The sequence below is a fragment of the Coturnix japonica genome, chromosome 24, assembly GCF_054131305.1.
Source record: "Coturnix japonica strain WE chromosome 24, WE-NBRP24, whole genome shotgun sequence".
Classification (NCBI taxonomy): Eukaryota; Metazoa; Chordata; class Aves; order Galliformes; family Phasianidae; genus Coturnix; species Coturnix japonica.
The window spans coordinates 8012001-8032653 of NC_140686.1; the positions used below are offsets into that span (position 1 = coordinate 8012001).

Here is a 20653-nt window from a genome sequence, read left to right on the forward strand (position 1 = left end):
CGCTGCCGGCCCCGTCCTGCACCCAACTGGGGTGTGCAGGGATATGGGGTGGGCAGATATGGGGCGATGATGGGGGGCTGCCCATAGGGCGACTCTGCACAGTCCCCAGAGCCAGAATCCAGGCCCAGAGCACAGGGCTGAAGGCAGAGCTGTGTTGGGAGGATGATGGATGTCACCCCCCCCCCCTCCATTCTCCAGGGACATAGAGCTGATGTAATAGAGCTGAGCCCTCTGGACCCCCTGGAAATGCAGCAGCAGGACAAAGCCAAGTGAGAAAGGAACAGTCCTACATGACTTGTCTTGGTTGGGACATAGTGACAAAGACATAAAGCAGTGCTGGGATGGAGGAAATAGGGGCACTGCCCCCTCTGCCTTCTGCCAAAGGGATCAGACTGAGCTCCGGGTGTAAGTTTGCATTCAATGTTTAGCAGGATTCCAAAAACACGTACAAAAATAAAGGTAAAAATCCAGACTTGCCCCTTTTCCTGGGGAGGTTGGTAGGAACAGCCCCATCCCCAGCACTGCACCTAAGGGAAGGCAGAGCACCCACGGGCAGCATTACCAAAGGCAGGAGCTGACCCAGCAACCTCACACCCCAAGAGTCCAAACATTCGCCTCAAGTTGATGCGTTGCAGCCCAGACCACATCTGTGTGCCTGCAGAGAGAGGAGCTAAAGGGAAAACAACCTCCTCACTTCACACAGGGCTCTGATAACACATAAAGCATCGGTGTGGGGCTGAGAATGTGGTGCACAAACACCCCAAGGGGTTTCTCCAGCCATACAAGAGCAACCTGAGGAGCCCTGAGAGGTGGGAAGTGCTGGGCCCACTGGGCTCACTGGGCTCAGCAGGGATGTGTTCACATGGGGTAGTTGAGAACGACGTCTTGCTTGGCCAGCTCCAGCAACATGGGGTCATCGAAGAACTTGCTGATGCTCACGTCCTCGCTCAGGCCCTGCGGAGTAACCCAAATCTGTGTCATTCCACTGCATGCCACAACCCACACAGCCCTCCTGGCAGAGCTCCCGTGGATCCCAGACGTACCTTCCTGCGTCGGGTCTTAATCATGAACTCCCTGGCCAGATGTGGGGCCGGCTGAGGCTCCAGGGGGCGGATGACGATGCTTTTGTCCAAAGGGTCACCAGGCACAATCTGCAACAAGACCACGGCTGAGAGCAATGCTGGGAGCTCCAGGAGAGCCTGAGCTTCAAAGGGAAACATGCACGGGCCCCACGGACACCCCCAGGTGTGACAAAGCCCCAGTGTGGCATCTGTTCTCCAGGTAAGGAGAAAGAGTCACATTGCCACCAATTCTGTGGGAAGTCACTCAGAGTGTGGCTCCAAAGCTTTTCCCTGAGAGACAAAGCTGAAGGGTGGCAATCACAGCAGAACAGCAAGTCTAAGCCTTGAGCCCCCCGAGGTGCAGAGCTCAGTGCACCAAACAGCACCCAGCAGAGCACACCTTCCACTCAGGCACTGAGGGACCCTTGAGCTCAGCAAGCAGCATTCAGCACTTCTGCTAAGGGGAAATGCTGGGTGACAAGGAGCAAAGCCTCAGGCTTCTGGCAGCAGACACTTGGTGCACAAAGCCCCCACCAGCTCCAAATGCCCGCACTGGAGATCTCTGAGATGTTTGGGCTGCCCTGTGTAAGCTGCAGCACTGAGCACAGCCTGATCTGCCATCCCCTCCTTCCCAGTAGGACTCACCTGCCAGTGGTGGAAGACAGACAGTGAGAACGCCTGTCCCTGTGTGTGGGTCCTCAGGTCTGTCTCGAAGCCGAAGGAATCGATGGCGGGGATGAAGGCTTTGATGGTGTACAGAGGGGAGCCCGGGATCGGAGCGTCCTGTGTCACGTGGCCTCTGTCAGAAAGTCAAAACATTCTTTTTCCTACATGTCCCATTTTATTGCTCCTTTCCAACACTCCAACAGCCCCAGGCACAAAGCAAAGCACTGCATGTGGTGTTGGACATCCCCTCCCCACACAGCACAGCAGACAGATTTTGCCCTCTCCCCTCATTTCCACATCAGCCCCCCCTTCCAAGGGACTGTAGAGGTCTCTACCACCCAGGCAAGCAGCTGCTGCTTTGCACTGATGGCAGCTCACCTGCGCCGTGCCAGCACAGTGTACACGGCGGACACGCAGTCAGCTGGGGCCTGCACCTCCACAAAGTAGTAGGGCTCCATCAGACGAGGGGTGGCCTGGGGGCACAAAGGCAAACAGCAGATGAGCCTACAGCAGCATCAATGTGCTGCAGCACACACAGGATCAGAAGCTGCCAAAAAGCTCAAACACAGCACCCGAGTGGGGATGAGAGGGTTCCTGCTGCCCCTCGAGTGCCTGAATGAACCCCAACAAACAGGAGCTCTGTGCTTTCCTCCTCCTGCCCATGTTGATGTGTTCCCTCTTCACATTCCCACCTTCCCCAGCAAGTCTAACACTTGCACAACAGGAGGCAGCAGATGCAGGCAGGCTTCCAGCCAGGCTGGAACGTGACCACTTGTTAAGCCTGTGTGCCAGCCTGAAAGGGCACTGCAAACAAGGCAGTTTAAACCACCATCCTTGTGGCAGATGCTGCAGCACACGTACAACCTGTGCTCACTGGAGCCTCTCAGCCATCACTGCACGAGTCTCAGTTTTTGCCATGCACACACAGTGCTCACCATCAGGAAAGCTGAGTACACAACCCTCCGTGCCGTCGGGATGATCTGACCTCCACCTCGGTGCAAAGGCTCCTGAGCAATCACTGCATCCAGGATCTTAAACTTCACATTGCGGATCACTGAGGAAAGGAAGAAACAACAGCAAGTGATCTTAGCAGCTGCCCTTTGCCATAGCAGCACCAGCCATGCATCCCCAAAGACTCTGAGCACAGGGGTCGCAAAAGAGATAGAGCCATCAGAGAAAGTTCAGCCATCCACTTAAAGATGGTAGAATTCATTCATCAGCCCCATTCCTACACAGGTTCTACTTACATTCATCACAGAGAGGCCCTTCCCTGGTCCCCCACTGAAATCCCTGCACAATGCTGTCCTTCACGGAGCCCAGCAGCGCCTTGTCCACCTATGGACAGAGACAAGGCAGGATCAGATAGACCCCAGTGTTTAACAGTTGTTTATTAGATGAGCAGCCATGTTCTTCTGCACCATTCTCACAGCTCTGAATCATCATCTTTAAGAGTTTGACATCTATAGTCAGAAGTGAAGAGTGCCTGTTTTGGTAATCCTTAAAGACAGGCCATTCAGTTCTGAGGGTGCTGGCCCAAACTGCAGACTGACAGTTCACCAGCTTTGATATGAGCATAGAGGAAGAAGCTCAATGTATCTGAGACATGACAAACCAACAAGCACTCCTACAGCATTAGAACCTTGCTGCAGGTCCTGGAAGGAACTGCCACCTCTGTACAGAAGAGAATAAACATTTCACTCCAATATAACCCCTGTGCCTGTTCCTCACCTCTGAGGGCAGAGTATCATCTACCAGGATGTTTGGGCCAGTGGCATCCGGCCCGAAGGCCCAGATGGAACGGGCAGCCAGCAAATCCCAGTCGTATTTGGTCTGGAAGAATTCCCCCAGCTTCTTTCTGATGGAAGAACAGAAGGAAGTTTAGGAAAGCAGAGTCTGATCTGCACTCAGAAAGTATTTATAAACCTGCTCCACATAAAAACAGCCTCAGCTTTTTACACGAAGCAAACTGTTTGCTGGGCCAGGATGCTCCTGGACTCACTGGTGCACCCAGGATCCCAGCCTGGGAGCTGCTGACTGATCCTTGCGGATCCCAGTGCTCCCTACTTCCCCAGTTATTTCCCTCCAGAAAGATCCTTGCTCCCCCCAGACTGTCCATACCTGTTCCACGTTATTTGGACCACTTCATTTTCAATGTCCTCCGCAAGTCCCTTCTCCAGAGGTTCAGCAATCATCGTGATCTTGTTCCTGAGAAGAGAGACAGTTGCAATTAGTCCACAGAATGACAGAAATGGGAGTAATTGGCAGGACCTCGGGGACTGTGCAACACAGCCAGAGAGATGAAGCCATCCGTGTCTTTCAGCATTACTGTTGTGCTTGTAAAGACAACCCACGCTGCTAACAACTGCTCTCTGAAGTCTGCTCACCTCCAGCAGCAGATTGCTAAGGGACAGGAGTGGCCCCCATCCCTCCCTGCCAGATGTCCAGAGCTCATACTGGCTGCATAAGGAAGTGTCAGACATAAGGGATGTTGCTTTGGACAACGCCACTCACATGGGAACGTTGGCCCTATAGCACGTCACTCCACCTGCCCTGCACCTCTAAGACAGTCTGAAGAGCAAAACCTGTCTGTTCCCAAAAACAAGACTTCCAGCCACAGTATTTCAGTAGAAAAGAAGGCAAGAATTACCAGAAAGCACAGTGGAATACAGGAAAACTATCTCCATTGTATGATAGATCACCATTTCCATGAAAACTCAGGCATTACAACATGCTGTATTACAACATACTTTCATTCTGGTTATTCAATCTATGATTCCATGCCAGGCCTCCCTCCCTCCAACATGCACATCTCCTAACACCTTGCTGGAGCATAAAGACAAGACGGGGTTGTAAGGCACCAGAAAGGAGTATATTAATTTCAAGATTAAGATGAAACGTTTCACAAGTTTTGTGGAATCACTGAAGGCAGTAATGGGCTCTTTGGCAGTAATTGGCTCTATGATCCCAATACACCTCCCAGTCTTGAAAATGACAGAGAACTGCTGAGAGGGTGTGAAATTCAGTTAAAGGAGAATGTGGATCTTTCTTCTATTCCCTCCATTCTGAGCTCACAGAGAACACAGAAACATCTGTGGGACTCAGTGTGTTACTGGGGCTCAGCAGATGGAAGGCTGCCACTTGCCTGGGAGCAGCCCCCTAAGAGAACCCCTCCACTGCCTGTCTCCACTGACTGCTCCCATGGCTGCCCTGGGCTCTTACTTCTTATTGGGAGTCTCAGCAAAGCACTTCAGGGAGGACGTTTCCACCACTGTCTCACAGAACGTCACGACCGGATCAGCGACCTGGAATAACAGCATCAGGTTTGTAGAGGGAGTTTGTATTATTTAGATTGACACAGAAGCCCCTCTACAATATTGCAACAACCTCAGCACAGTGAGGAGGAACCAGAGGCAGACAGTCACCCTGTCAGTGGTGCAAGGTTTATTTTCCCATCCTTCTGAGTTTGAAGGACAAAACCCTTCCCCAGCTGGGAAACCCCCCCCCCCCCCATTTCCTCACCTTGATATCAATCTCAGAATACATCTTCCGCAGATCATGCATCACACAATCCAGATAGAGCTCCCCTGTCCCCAGGATCACATGTTCTCCAGACTCTTCCACCTGAAAAACAAGAGAAGGGTTCAGTTCACAGCATTATTGCTCACAGGTCCTTGTCTTGCAGGACCCCATATAAACCTCAGGATTTACCAGCATTAAAAAAAAACCCAGAACAAACAAAACATCCCCCAGTTAAACTGATTTGTTCTTAAGATCAGCCTATGAGGTATCCCAGAGCACACATACACCAGAAATACCTTTGTGGTAAGCGATGGGTAGCTCTTGTTGACTTTGCGGAGACCATCCAACATTTTGGGGAGCTCAGAGGGGTTGACTGGCTCTACTGCTATTTTGATGACAGACGTAGTGTTGAACTTCAAAGGGCGGAAGATCTGAGCCTGGAATCAAGTAAGGACAAAGAGCTTTGCATCATAGATGGACCTTGGGGTCTAACAGAGCATCTGAGTTGTTCTCCTTCCACTGTTGGCTCTTGTACCCCAGCCCTTGTCTTTATTTAATCTCACCACCTCAGCTTTTAAGATACATTCCAACACCCTAAATTCCTGCAGGGCTGAGTGACAGCAGGCGCACACAGTACCTCCTCATTGCCTCGTGGCTCCGTGACAGTTGCAGTCTTCACAATGGGCTGGTCCACTCCTTCTATCAGCACCCAGTTGCCAGCAGGAACACGGTTAACCTCAATGTGATACCTAAAAGGTGTGGGAGGATGACAGAACCATAGAGCAGTGTGGGTTGGAAAGGGTTTTTAAAGATCATTTGTTCGTTCAGAAGCCAAGATCTCCCACCAGATCAGGTTGGTCAAGGTTCCATGCAATTGACTTTGAATGCTTCCAGGGATGGGGCACCTACAACTTCTTCGGGCAGCCCATTCCAGCATTCAGCCACCCTCACAGTACAGAAATTCTTCCTTATATCTAAATTAAATCCACTCTTATTACTGTACCTGAGGCCGCTGACAGCACCGTCCTCCTCGCTGTCCCTGACAGTAATGACTCCCAGTGACTTCTCTCAAAAACCAACACCTTGTCAGAGCTCTCCCTACCTCGCAACTGAGATCCAGAGGCGTCCAACAGTGCAGATCTGGGAATCCTCCTCATCCTCCAGGGTGTAATTCTCTCCCAGGACCTTCACAGGCTGCCCAGCATGGATGGTACCGCTGAGCACTCGGCCAAAGGCATGGAACTGAACGCCGTCGTCTGTGCTGTACATTTTTGTTGTGTGACACATCAGAGGACCCTTCCCATGGAAAAGAAAGAAACCATATTCAATAGGCAGCCAGAAAACGGACACAGACCTGGTAGGACCTATGGATACAATTGGATCGAAGAGATGGAACATAAAAATACTTCTTGTGACTTGCTAATATAGCATTATTTTTATCAGCCTCATGCAGGAGGTTGGAGAGTGAATAAAACTTCATGGAAAAGAGACAAAAGGCAGCAAAAGGACACAGAATCACCCTGCAGCGCCCACATGCTCCAGAGTCCTGACCCAGACTCTTGTTCTGAACACTGTCAAACAGTTCTATCTCCCAAGGGCTGCCCTGACAGGCACTAAAGTTTCTCAGAGTGAAGAGATTTGTTTCAGTATCGGATGAGAGGTTTCAGAGTGCTGGAAGTCAAATCAGTGCAGATGGCTGTCCAGGAGGCAGCTGCTCTGTCAAGGCAGTGAAAGGGGGGTGTATTTGCCACATTTTGGATGCTCAGAACAAAATAAAAGAGCTTCCTTACGTCAGGGTCACATTCACTCATGGCCTCCCCAAGATCGGAGTCAACGCCACCAGTGTAGGTGTGTTCGATTTTTGTCTTGGCTCCCACCTTTGGGGAGGGAATATGCTGCACACACATGTCCACAAAGCCTGGAAAAGTAATACATCGTGATCAAGCAGGGTAGAAGAAAAATAAAATGTACCCCAATAAACATAACTTAAACCCAACTGCAGAGCACCCACAGTAAGGGGAAGATGTGAGCAGCATCTCAAGCTGTTCTTTGAGGAAACAGTTTGTATTTTATACACGGAAAAACAAAGCTGAGAAAGGAATCTGTGCAAGCTGACACTCTGTGTTTGCATTACAGCCCTTAGACTCTGTCCACATGAGGGTAAGCCATTGGGAACATTGTGGCTGGGAAGGATTTACCTGTGAACTCCCCAAAGAACTTCTTGCAGACAAGTCGTAGGAGCGGTCGAATGTTCAGTTTCAATTCCTCTTTGGTCAGGTGGATGCCAAGTTCATCCAGAGTGCGAGGCAGGGTCGTGTCCACATCCCCCACCACCTGCAGGATGACAGGCACCACTGTTGGCTCTGCTGCAGGTGCCCAAGTCCCAGGCTCCCAGGCGCAGCTGAAGGCACCGAATGTATTGCCAGGTATTGCTCTCAGCTCCTTCCTTGCTCACACAACTGAGCTCACACAAAACAGGCTGGGCAGCTCATTTTATCACTTGGCTGCTATCATAGCACATTACAAAGAGCAAAAGCAGTTCTAACTGCACAGACATAGGGCCATATCTGCAAGGAATAGCTGTAAGGAGAAGTCCATCACCTCTATGCATGCTCAAACCCAGAAATGTGTGAAGAGTCCCGCAGGCATCACACACCACCACCACCTAGTGACCACTCAGTCCTTGCAAGCTCACGGTCTGGAGCTGCAAGAATAACAAACCACCATGTACCTGAGCCAAGATCTTGTACAGGGGCTCAAGAATGAACTCCACAAAGCTGCGCTGGGAGCTGCTGGTTGGGGCCTTCTTAGTGAACTTCCGCCTGTTGGTAGACAAAAAGAGAGCAGTGAGCAGCAAGCACACAAGCAACTGGCATCAACCTGCACACAGCTCTTCTTGAGTTATCTACCCCTCCCAACCTCCCTGGGAAGCACTCAGGGATAATGAAGCCACTCTTACTCCAAACAAGGGTCAGAAGAGCTCTTTGCTCCCATTCATGATTCAGGAGAACGTGGAATCATATCAAGCAGGAGGACTGACCCAAACTTTCCTCCCACCACAGGATCACAGGGCAGCTCAGGCTGGAAGGGACCTCAGATGGTCATCCAGTCCAGTTTACAGAGGAGGGAGAGGAAAAAATAAACAGGAACAAAGTAACAGACACCTCAACAGGCCTCTTACGTTTTTGGGTTGAAGTAGATGTCACCCCAAAGCCGCTTTGCAAACTCCTGATAATTGATATCACCTGAAAGGAAGAAGCAAGAATAAGAGACACAGTATTTCTCTCATTTTGGAGATCTTTTTGCCCTTTAAAGCGACCCTGAGGTTTTGGTGCAATGCTGGTGAGTGAACACTTGGTCCCCATTCAGTGTAACTGACTAAACCCTGAACTGGGGCAATTGGGCAGAGAAGTGGCCAGAAAACAGCCCTGTGAGGACTATTGCAGCAGCAGCCCCCAGGAGCACTGTGTGTTTGCACATCTCCCTCTCAGGAACAATTCAGCTGTCCTGATCACACACGAGGTTACAGCTGAGAGGAGTCAGACTCAGCTCTGCAGGAACCCACTTACATCTGCTTCATTTTTCCAACCAGTAACACCGCGACCCGACTGCGCGGTGCCAAGGTGCTGGGATGGCTGACACCCTGACGGCTCAGCGCAGCATTTTCTGCCTTGCTGAACACCTCCAGGTTCTTGTTTGAGCTGAGCTGATGCATTAAGTGCATTTCCAAGTGCTGAAGGAACGGTGCTTGGCTGTCATGGTGGATTTACAAATAAAAAGACAGCGGTTGTAATTTACAGTGGTTTCCAAACAAGCTTTTGCTGTGGGCAGATGTGCAGACATAAGAAATTTCAGGGTGGCTGCAGTTCTGACAGTTAAACCACCATAACTCACGGTACTGGAAGAGTGGTGGCTGCAATCAAAATCCCTGGTGACCACCGCCGGATGTTACTGACTTAAGTACCATTCAGCTCATGGATGATGACACCTCCCACCGACTGCACTGAATGCTTTATCAGCCTCCAAAAGCAGGGGGGTACCATCCTGCATTCACTCTGCGATGCCCAGGGAGCTCATTTATTTCTCCAAACTGATGAAGGTGCACAATAGCCCTGAAATATCAGTCTTTGACCTCTACAACTTCGTCCTCCCTCAGGCCAACTTCTTTGCGAGAGCTGATCTACAACATTCCTACAGATCACCCCAAATCCCCCAACGTGGAACTTCAGAACTTGGCTGGATCGCTGACTAATGCAAGCAGTGCAAACCAAAGGCTCCTCTTTTACAAGGGGCAGATTGCCTCGAGGGGCACCAGGGGAACAGAAAATTAAATCAAAGGCAGAAAAAGATGGTTTCTTAAAAAAGATCGAAGGGCAAAAGTGCAAAACCTCGTGGGCTGAGCTCTGCCTGGCTGCAGCTGAACCTCAGACTTGGGATCCTACTGGGAAAAGGCAGGCAGAGCTTAACAGCTTCACTGCTGCACTGTCCAGGTATATGGATTGCAAGGCACAACGCTTGTCTTCAGCCTCCAGCTGTTTCTTCTGATTAAGGGTATACATAAAACAACAACTTCTGACTCCAGAAATATTTATCAGGAGAAACTATTTACCTAAAAACAAGTTAGAACCGTATTTTTGCTTTTTACCAGCATGGAAAGGCTATAATAAACAGTCTGCAGTCTACGAGACTATAATAAAGTCACTCGGGGCTCAGATCTGCAGTACCTCTCAATTTCCTGAAGTTCAAGTGTGCATAAACTGGCCGCATAGATACGCAGTGAAAGCTGAAGCAGAATAGCTTAGAAAGCCTCAACAAAAAGGTTAGGAAATGAGATGTTAAAGCATGCAAGGTTTCTGGATAATCCTCACCATATGTGTCTGCATAAATCTTTGCAAAAGATCCCAGCGTGAAGCAGATGCTGTACTGTGAGCTGGAGAAACACACGTTCCCCAGAAGGGGAGACAGGACGAGGTTCTCGTCGGTGGAATACATGCTGAGAGGAGACAGGATTTGGAGACAAGGGGAAAAAAAAACAACATAAATCAATGCTACAAACCAGCTCACATCTATTTCCCACACCAAATAGCAGCAGGGGACAGGCAAGCAGTTTAAACTGCCTGGATCATTAGAAGGTGGGCAGCCAGGTGGCATGGAGGGGCTCCAGTGGTGTGGGGAGAAACCAATGCTTGTGGGGTGCTGGGGCACAGGGCACTATGACCCTACTGCTGGTCTGGAGCTCATTTGAGATTTGGGGAAGAGAGAGAGCAGGCAGTGGCTGGGCTGTGGGATGGGGCTGCTCCGTGCCTCAGTTTCCCCTCCACAAGTGTGGAGGTGCACATTTGTGTGGGGATGCATGTGCACATGTGGTTGTGCATGGGTGCAGGTGCCTGTGTGCATGGGTGAGCTCACGTGCACACAGCTGTGCAATGCCCATGTGCTCAACGAGGTGAGTGTGCAATCAATGGGCTGCAAAAGCTCCTGTGTGGGGCCTCCCCTGCTGCTGCCTGCTGCCCTGGGGGCACCCACCCACCCACAAACCCACACACCCACTGTGGGCTCCCATCCGAACCTGATCAGACCATTAACTTCATCCACGATATGTCGGAGTTTGTAGTAAGCATCTGTAGGGGGCAGCTTCAGCTCCAGGATCAGGCGGTCTATTTTATTGATGCACACAGTCACCGCCAGCCGTTCCTGCACTGCGTGCTTGATCAGCCTCTCTGTGTTCAGCATCACCTGCAGGGAAATGAGCACCAGCACCCCTAGCAAAAGCCCTCTGCAAAATGCTATGTAGGGCATGCCAGGCAGTGACCCTTACATACAGGGCTGTAGCCCGTAGGAAAGCCTCAGCTGAACCATCAGTGATCATCCTGAAGTTTAAAGTAGGTGATAACCCAACTGAATTGCTTGAATTCTACCCCTCGGACATCTCTGATATAAATAACCTGCCCAATTTTACATATAGCGGTGATGCAAATAAATCAGATATGAGCCTACAGGTCACATGTTATGTCAGACCTGGAAATAAGAGCACAAGGACTGAGTCCCAGCTTTGGCTGTTTCTCAAAGTGACCTCCAAAAAGCCTTCAGCACTGCAAGCTGAGCCCACCCCCTTTGTGATAAAGCAGGGTCAAAGCTCTGGTGTGAGCTCAGAATGAACCCCCAGGAGAAGCTGACACTCACCCCCTCAGCTGCGTCGATGAAAAGCACAACGCCATCCGAAATGCGAAGGCCAGCTGTCACCTCGTCAGAAAAATTGACGTGACCTTCAGAAAGCAAACAGGAATGAAAGAGAAAGTGAGAATGAGAGTAGTCTTAAACCTGAGTGCAGGTTTGGGGCTGTCCCTCGGCTCTGGTCACTGACACCCAGCAAGGCAGAACACAGCTGCCTTCCCCCTAAAATTTGGCCTCAGAATCAACACACTGTTCTGCTCCCATCAACAGCACTACCCAGAGGAGCACAGAGAAAGGAACATGTGCTCATAGATCTGCTTTACACATCCAGCTGCCTTCAGCTAAGTGCACCCCGAAACAGGATTTGCAGGATTATACCTGGGGTGTCAATGATGTTGAAGAGAAAAGACTTTCCTTTGGTGTCTGGAAGCACAATGGTCACTGGTGTGCTCTTGATCCCCACTCCCCTCTGAAACACAGGAAAGCAGGATTAGTGGTTAAAGGAACGAAATGAAAAATTCCCAGATAAAAGATGAAGGAGGAAGAATCCATCAGAAGGACGGAGGGAAGGAAGCATCCCTCCAGCCCAACCTCCTGTACTCAGATCACTGCGCTGTGCAGCCCAGCTCCTCCTTCCATACTGGTGCAGACTGGTAAGCCACCACTTCAGGGCCACGCAACCCAAGTCTGATTACAGCTAAGGAAATACAAATGCCAGAGGCAGAAGATCTGTATTTTTCTGCATTTTCACTCCTCTGCTATTAAGTTATGCCTCAGCACATAAGATTCAATCACACAGAGCGTAAAGCACAGCAGTAAGATGAAGAGAAAGAGAAGCTTCCCAAAACTGCTCTGGTCACGGCAGCATTCAGTGCATAGGACTGGATGAAATCCCCACCCATGCCCAACTACATACAATCAAAGCACCCAGCTACAACTTCCCACCACAGGAAGCCTTGCAGAAATGTGTGCATTTGCAATTACAGTTTTTCTCCTCTTCCAGCACTGCTATGAATCCCTTCCACCTCCTTCCCCACATGGTTCACACACATGTTGTGATATTACTGATGTGGATTAACAGGCTACATATGTGTTACAATAAAACTGGTGTGGATTTTCAGCATCACATAGGTAGATAAAATCATACATGGACATGAGGGCTGCAGTAAATGAGAGACAGTTGGACAAGGGATCTGGCAAAACAAGACGAGCAGCTCATTTTCCTGATACAGAAAACAATTGAGCTGAAGAAGGCACATAAAGATGATGAGATGGAAGAAGAAGGAACGGTAAGTAATTGTGAGTAAAGCATGAGGCAGCTGGGTGAAGTCAATGTTTGTCCTACAGGGCTCACTTACCTCCTGCTCTGTGAACAATATATCAGTATAGCAGAGCTGCAAAGACAAAACAAGAGTCAGAATCTCACAGTTTTGCACGGAATGCTGTGTTTGAAGCATGTCGTGACAGCTGCTTGCATGGCAAATGACAGAACTAGAATGAGGGCTGCACTCTGGTTTTCCAGCCCTTGATTCTGATCACAAAACCACATTTCCCCCACACATTCCGAGGCAGGAACAAGCCCACAGCTCACTTACATCCTGGTCGTAGCGCTTCCTGATTTCTGGGTGCGTCTGCTCTATCAGGCAGTCGACAAAACAAGTCTGAAAAACACCAAACCAAGGGAAAAAGAGATGGGACTTTGTTCAAAGAGATAAACAGCAGCATAATCCCAGCCCTCCCACGGGGCGCATAGAAAAAGGGGGTACAGAAATACTTCCACATGACGGAGAGAAAAGCCAGGAATAACTGCAGAGCAACAGGAGCAGGAGAGAAGGCTGCTGCAGGGATTGGGGGGTCAAAAGAGCAGCAGTCAAAGTAAGGAACAGGGAGATCGTTACTGCTACCCAACGCACGTGGGATATTCACACTACCTTGCCGTGGTGAAGGTGCCCACACAGAGTCACATTCCGAATCAGCTCGGAGTTGTCCATCAGATCTGCCAGGAAACTGGAGGGATGAAGCACAAAAGACTGTTGGAGGCTTCTGCTGTGTCTAAGAAAAGTAGGCGCCGCTTTGCACCCAAGGGCCCCTCTGAATCCTCTCCAAAGTTTCATGCCCTGCGGAGGAAGAATCCCACTCTGCAGATGGGGAGGACAAGAGAGATGGAGTCCTGGACAGATGGCAGTGGGTGGGAGGAGACGGAGTTGGTAAAACTGCAAGAGATTAAATACTCCGAACGCCTTTCTTCTCTTCTAGACAGTATTAGAGCAACTCGGAGGAGGAAACGCTTCCGCTCCAATGGTGGCAGGTAGTCAACCAAACCACAGAGGTGGATAACAACACCCCACACACTTTTAAAAGGTAACCACAGGGTTCCACAGACTATTAATTCTAACTTGCAGGTCTTAATTCTGGTTTTCAGGTCTTAAAACACTGATGTTCCCAGGGACCCAAGGAACAGTCATAGAACTTAAATGGTTTTTAATCACCAACGAGATGGGACTGATGGGCTGGTCACTTCTGCAGAGATCCCAGCCAAAATGGAACTGAGAGCCTAAATTAGCAGCTACTCTTCAAAATAATGGGAAGCTATCAGCCAAGGATCGATTATTATGGATCTGCGGATAGTAAGTCCGGTCAAATAATCTCCTTCTTCAAAAACACTTTAATTTTCACTTATGAAGCAGGCTTTTTAGCATACAACATTTTGATTAAGAGCTTAAAAAACACAGAAATCGATAGGAATACAAATTAAATGCTTGCCTATTGGTCTTAAACCAAGGCTAAATGTGAAATCAATAGCGAGCTTGCAGGTTTCTGGTTAAGTCCCACTGGGACTTCTGCGTGGTCCCATCCAAACCATTGACATCAAGGAAGAGCAAGAGTTAGAATTAATTACTGATGGAGTAAACAGAGGACAAAGGGATCAGAAAAATAATAGGAAATGCACCGTGTTGCCTACGAGGATGGCAAAATAGCTGTAAAATAGCTGGCCTTGTGCTTTTCTTCCTCTTCTTTTTGGTTCAGACTCAGGGAGCCAGCTGTACTTGCTTATATTGCTGCTGTTAGTAAGAACAAACCCAGTGCCCCCCTGTAAGCTCCCGCCTCCATATAGATCACCCCTCTGCCTCCCCACCCTGCCTGTAAGCAATGAGAAGTGAGGAAATTGCAGCACAGATGGCCTGAAACAAAGCTTCAAACTCTGCACATCACTTACTCCATCTCATAGACAGTGACTGGTAACGTCTGTTCCATCAAAGAGAACTTCTTGGTTTTCACAGGTTTAATAATAGGCTCTGAAAACAAAAGAAAGAACAATAAAACACTGTTATGGGTGACCTGAACCCAGCACCTCCAAACATCGAATGGGGATTTTCCGCAGACAAAAAACACAGCTTTGAATTGACAGATTCTCTTCCTATGGGGGGACTAAATGAGATGATTTAAACCCCACTCACCAGTGAGAGGCTGCGTGTCCTCCTCCTGCACTATGGTCTCCACTTCAGGCCCATAGACCTCCTCAGCAGTGGGGTAATACTTCTTGTCCTCATGCAGCACCACCTCCATCCCAGGGTGGTCCTCATCGTGGTCCCCCATATCATCATCATCGTCGTCATCCTCGAGCTGCAACCAACACTCACACTGAGCTGCTGCCAGCACCAAAGTGTTTCATAAGCCTGAACTGTGGCTGGAGGTAAATCTTGGTGTCACACATCAGGAGGAACAGGGAACTGACAGCACAAAGGGCACGCTCCATCCTGCAGAGCCTTCCCTGCAATGGGAGCCAGGCACGGGGCAGGACACGCTTAACACCTGCTGTGTGTGGCTGCACTGCACAGCACAGCCCTGCCACAGCCACGCACTCACCTCATCCAGGTCCTTGGACTCCCGGCCCAACTCATCATCCTCGTCATCAGAGTCCAGCTCTGGCCCGATGTAGTTCCCAAACTCATCATACAGGTCAGTATCCATGCTGGGGGTGAAGAGATGTGGTCAGAGCCGGGAGAACCCCTGGAACTACAACCCAGCCTCAATCCCAGCCCCAGAACCTGACCAAGATCCAGATCCAGCCTCAGTCCCAGAGCCCAAACCGGCCCCATATCCAGAATGGGTCCCACATCCAGAACCTGCCCCACAGCCAGACCCGGCACCACGGACAGACCCGGCCCCACGGACAGACCCGGCCCCACGGACAGACCCGGCCCCACGGACAGAACCGGCCCCACGGACAGAACCGGCCCCACGGACAGAACCGGCCCCACGGACAGAACCGGTCTCAATACCAGAACATGCCTCACAGAACCTGTCCCCGGTCCTAAGCCCTAAGCCCCAAGGCCCAGGCCCCGGCTCCAGCCCTTAGCCCTGATTTCTTGGCCTCACCCCCTATTCCCTGCCCCTACCCCATACCCCATACCCCTTACCCCGTACCCCTTACCCCTTACCCCATACCCTTACCCCTTACCCCTTACCCCATACCCTTACCCCATACCCCTTACCCCATACCCCTTACCCCATACCCTTACCCCGTACCCCTTACCCCGTACCCCTGCCCCATATCCCGCCCCACACCCCCCCGCTCACTCACCCTCACGCTCCCCGCTCACTCTCCGCCGTTGGCGCCGCCGACAGCGCAGCGGAAGGACCCGGGCTGCCCATGGCGCCTGTCCCGGGCGGTTCGACAGCGGCGCTGCTGCCGGCGCGGTTCAGTCAGGCGCGCCGCGGGCAGCCTCGTTGGGTCCTGAAGGCGGCCCTGTCTCCATGACAACGGGAGTAGCGGGCGCGGCGGGCGGAGCTGGGCCCTGTCGCGATAGGAATTGAGGCTGCCGGGTCAGCGGGGCTCGTGGGCGGGGCCTGTCGCGATAGGAATGAGGGTGAGCGGCCCAGTGAGGGACCCAGCGGGGGATATCGCGACAGGAATCCCTCGGGGTGCTGTGTGTCGGCATGGCGGCCTATCGCGACATGAGGGGTCGGCTGCGAGCCATTATGGCAGCAGGGCCCACGCTGCCGCTGAGGTGATACCTCAGTGGGTATCGCTGTCACAACAGGAGCCTTATCCTTATCCGTATCCTTATCCGTATCCTTATCCTTATCCTTATCCTTATCCGTATCCCCACAGCTTGTCGCGCTCCTGTCGTGACTGTCGCGACAGCCGATGGACGCGGGCGGAGCTGTGGACATGGCGGCGCTGCGGGAGGAGCTGCGGGCCGCGCTGGAGGCCGACGAGAGGCACGAGAGGGAGAATAACGCCAAGCTCCGCGCCGTGAGGCAGCGCCTGGGGTCGTACCAGGAGTTCAGGTGGGAGCGGAGCCCCCCAGGTCTGTCAGACGCTGGGCCTTCCCGCAGGGCTCCTCCTGCTCTGCTGCTGGGCCTCCCCGGGGCAGGAGCCATCGCCTGCCCTGCCTTGGATGTCCCAGGGCTCCTGAATGGCAGCAGGAAGATCCTTGAGGGCAGGTGGTGCGGGACGCCCCCAGTGTCCTCCACCTCAGCCCCATCCCCTCACATCCACAGAGAGATCTGTAGATACATCCAGGACTTGACCAACACCTGGCAGGCTCATCCCATGCTGGAGCATGTAGTGCTGGAAGCCTCATTCTGCCTTAATGTGGTTGTGCTGTCAGCTCTGAGTAAAGGGAAACCTTTAAAATGGCATTTATGGCATTGCTTGTCCGTGTAAAAGGACTCTGTGCCGCAGTTCTGTTGTTAGAATATGATCAAAAAACACATTCCTGCTCAGTACACAAGTACTCAGTACTCAAGCCTGCAATGTGGTGTGATATCAGCAGCCAGGAGCCATCCACAGGAGAGCAGAACAGCTTCTCTCCGTGGGTGCAGTTTCCCCACTCACGAGGGCCAGCAGAGCCCTGACCCCATTGGAAGATCTCGTTACTGGGAGGACTAACGAGCGACAGGCACAGACGTTCATCCCACGGGATGAGAAGAATGACATGAGCTGCTGAGTCCAGGCTGCTGCAATTAGTTACAGACGTCGGTGTAATGGGATGGCGGAGTAAGAAGGCCTATAAGAATGGAAGAGTTCTCCTGTGGAAGCCCCAAAGATATAAAATCTTACTTGTACCCCAGGAAAAACGCAGGAGGAAGAGGAGTCCTGCCAGTCCTTGGGCCCTGACTGCTGCAGGAACTGTTGGGTAGAAATGCCAATTCCATCACCCGTGTGTTTCACCTTGTGTCCTCTTGTTCCCTGCAGGGACATCGTGCTGGCATCACACCTGAGGCCTCTAGAGAAGAAGGACAAGATGGGGAACAAGAGAAACGTGCTGTGGAACCCCTGTGCAGGCCACATGAGGGGCCAGCAAGCCAGTGAGGTGGAGATACCACAGGTGAGGGAGATACCACAGGTAAGGGAGATCCTTTCTGGGGCCTTACCCACACCTAAATATTACTGCAGAATAATTTGGGTGTTATTTTAATGCACAAGAACTATTCGGAATTATTTCTACATGTGAGCAAGCCATCAGAATCCCCACTTCTGAGCTGCAGGGTTCAATCTCAGCCTGTTCTATGTGTTTGCATCAAGAATCAAATACCAGATGACCAAAGTCTCAGTGCTCTGTGTCTGACAGTGGCCAGAAATGGATTCTTGGGGAAGAGTGCCCTCCATTGACCGCGCTCCTCCAGCTGGCTGCAGTCTGGGGACTGAGAGCCAAGCTGTGCATCTGGATTGCTGTTTAATGGCCTCAGATAACACATCTTCTGTGAACAGAGCCAATTCTTCATCACCCCACAGTTTAATTATGCATGAAATGGAAAAGCGCTATTTTGTTTTCAACCTGCTGCCCGATGAGTTCTTTGGGTCATCCTCAGTTCTGCAGTTGGGAAACAGTGAAAAAACATTTTCTACCCATGATGGGACTGACATCTGTCCTGCTCCCATCAGAGGACTTTGTCCAACTCCTGGTCAGCTGGATGTCTTCTGGAATGGAAGGTGTTTCCATGTGCTTCCAGCTGCCCTTCTTTCCCTTAACTCCCTGGTGCTGGGTTGTCTTGACAGAGGCAGCACTTGAGTCTCAGGCACCCACTGGATCTGCAGAGATAAAGAACGGTCACTTCACTCTCCATTGGTTTCCTGTTAGCCCGCAGTGCTGGCTTTGCCATTTTGGTGTTTTCAGCCCCTGGTGACTCCTGGCAGCCCAGCACTACGATGGCAGTGGGACTGCAGCCTGGTGGGAGCAGCAGTGGGGTCTGTTCTGCACTGTTCCCCAGCTGGAGATGTTCTGCATGAAATTTTTGACAGTGAATTTCATCTCCCTGTTTATGTTGAGATCCTTTTTGCAGCTCTTCCAAGGCTGCTTTGTCTTCACTTGGACTGAGCAGTGATCTCCCCAGAGCAAATGCTGTTCCTAATCCCATTAATGCTCAGGCTCTGATCTCCAGGGCCTCTCCGCTTCATGTTTAGACACTGCCTGATGCTGCTGCGCCTCATTCTGAGGATCCGTATGAAAGCCCAAGCATTTTAATCCTTCTCCAGTCAGCAGTATGAGTTCAGCAGTTCAATTACATATGGTATAAACAGGATTTCTTTTTATCTGGAGATGCCACATTGAGCCGGATATCTCTTTTAGTCCAAGTGCTCTACTGCAGGTGTGTATGTTACAATATGTTACGAAACAGCATGGTAGGGTGTTTGTATAGGGTTAGGGTATATATAGGGTATATAAATTAATGCATTTTCTGGGCTTTAAGCCCTTTAGCTTTTTCCTCCTCACCTGTTTGATTTGCTCGAGAGGGACCCAAATTTCTGTGGGATTATCACAGCCCCTGTGAGATCCCTTTCAGTGGATGGTGGATCCAGAGTGGGCAGTGCGTTTGGGTTCCTGTGTTCATGTGCATTGCATTTCATCTCTCACCCACTCTTCCTTTATTTTTCTCTTAAGTCCTCTGGTTTCTCTTGGGCTCGATGAACCTGATATCCCTTAGTCTCTTTGCATGTGTTGCTGCTCACAAGCTTTGCACAGCTCTTTGTATGAGAAGCATCTGTCAGACATCCACAGACTGATAAGAGAGGGGGGAATAAATACCTTTGTGAGGAACAAAACACAAAACTTGACCATTATTTTCTCCTTCAGGAGCTGGAGCAACTGCCCAGAACCTCTGCTGAATTTTACAGAGATTGGCGCAGATGCTTACAAAGCGGAAAAGAAAAATACCAGCTTTTGCTTAAACTGGAGGGGAAGGCCTTGAGCAGAATCTTTCAGGCTGAGTTGGGTTTTGGTCTCCTGGGTGAGTTCCTTACCGTGCTGGCAGAGAACATCTGCCATGAAGACAGAGATGCTGTCCTTCAGATCTTACACAGCCTTTCCGGCACCAAACGCTTCGGGTTAAACCTGGATCTTCTGAGCACGTCGGAGAAGGAGAGCACCAGGGATCTGTTTAGGAAGCTGCAGAGCATGAGTGGGGGTTATTGGAGCCCTGGCCATCCCTGTGGCAAAGCGGAGGGGGAAGCCCACCCCACCGACACCAGCTTGCAGAAGGAAGCTGAGGAAAGGAGAGTGATGGAGCTGATGAGGTGTTACCAGGTCAGCTGAGGGAGCAGCAGAGGTTCTGCCAAATAAAGGTTAGCAACAGACATTGCGTTCCTTGTGATCTCTGGGTCGGTGTCCTCACAGGACAGATCTGTGAGAATCTCTTAAAAGAGGAGAATAAATGAGAGAAAGAACATTTAGGCTGGCATGTATGGAAGAGAGACCAAAACCCAAGTAATCCCTTCCCTTTTTCATCTCTGTCCATTGTCACTCTGTATTTAAGAAATGTAATCCAGGACATTTCACACTTAACCACACAACCAGAGCTGGTGGGGGTGGGAATGCAGTGCAAGGTGGTAACCTGGGGCTGACCCAACCAGCTGTTTTAAGCAGGGCTTGGTGTAAACCTCAGAGATGTTGTCAGACCGTGGTCCTGGACCAAGGTCTGCCTGAATTCTACATAAACTGAAATTTAGAAGGAACTGTCAGGCAACAGAGGGACTCTCCAATGCTATGTATTATCATGTCTGGGTTAATTAGCCATTCTGCTTAGGCTGCAGACTTCAGAAAGGCTCTCATATGGTACAGCTCAGCACCTGCCCACCACACTCTCCTGTAAGTCTAGTGTGGGAAGGTCTCCCAAGAGTTCTGTAGAGCACAGTGTTTACTACACTGCTCAGATTCCCTTGAATTCAGTTTAGAATCAACTACCAAATCCATTTGGTTCAAAAACCCAGTTAGAGGAGCAAAAGG

The 20653-nt window shown here is 50.7% G+C and overlaps 2 protein-coding genes across 3 annotated transcripts; one reads left to right on the forward strand and one right to left on the reverse strand.

Moving 5' to 3' along the window:
* Positions 1–398: 398 nt before the first annotated feature.
* EFTUD2 (elongation factor Tu GTP binding domain containing 2) lies at positions 399–16050 on the reverse strand. Its single transcript, XM_015885469.3, has 28 exons — positions 16006–16050; positions 15288–15393; positions 14879–15044; positions 14638–14716; positions 13352–13427; positions 13016–13081; positions 12779–12814; positions 11799–11889; positions 11430–11512; positions 10816–10982; positions 10115–10239; positions 8428–8491; positions 7978–8068; positions 7445–7580; positions 7037–7164; positions 6349–6542; positions 5884–5995; positions 5543–5683; positions 5247–5348; positions 4947–5029; positions 3846–3932; positions 3456–3582; positions 2975–3062; positions 2663–2781; positions 2106–2200; positions 1707–1860; positions 1044–1151; positions 399–954 (listed from the first exon to the last, which is right to left on the reverse strand). The coding sequence occupies exons 2-28, from the start codon at positions 15390–15392 to the stop codon at positions 859–861; spliced, it is 2919 nt and encodes a 972-aa protein (XP_015740955.2). The 5' UTR covers position 15393; positions 16006–16050; the 3' UTR covers positions 399–858.
* A 120-nt stretch (positions 16051–16170) lies between these two features.
* Positions 16171–20004, forward strand: DNAAF19 (dynein axonemal assembly factor 19). 2 transcript variants are annotated; one of them, XM_015885473.3, is made up of 4 exons: positions 16171–16291; positions 16537–16715; positions 17626–17776; positions 19505–20004. In XM_015885473.3, the coding sequence occupies exons 2-4, from the start codon at positions 16573–16575 to the stop codon at positions 19961–19963; spliced, it is 753 nt and encodes a 250-aa protein (XP_015740959.2). In that variant the 5' UTR covers positions 16171–16291; positions 16537–16572; the 3' UTR covers positions 19964–20004. The 2 variants fall into 2 exon arrangements, with proteins under 2 accessions (XP_015740959.2, XP_015740961.2); XM_015885475.3 differs by having other exon boundaries at positions 17626–17758.
* Positions 20005–20653: the final 649 nt, after the last annotated feature.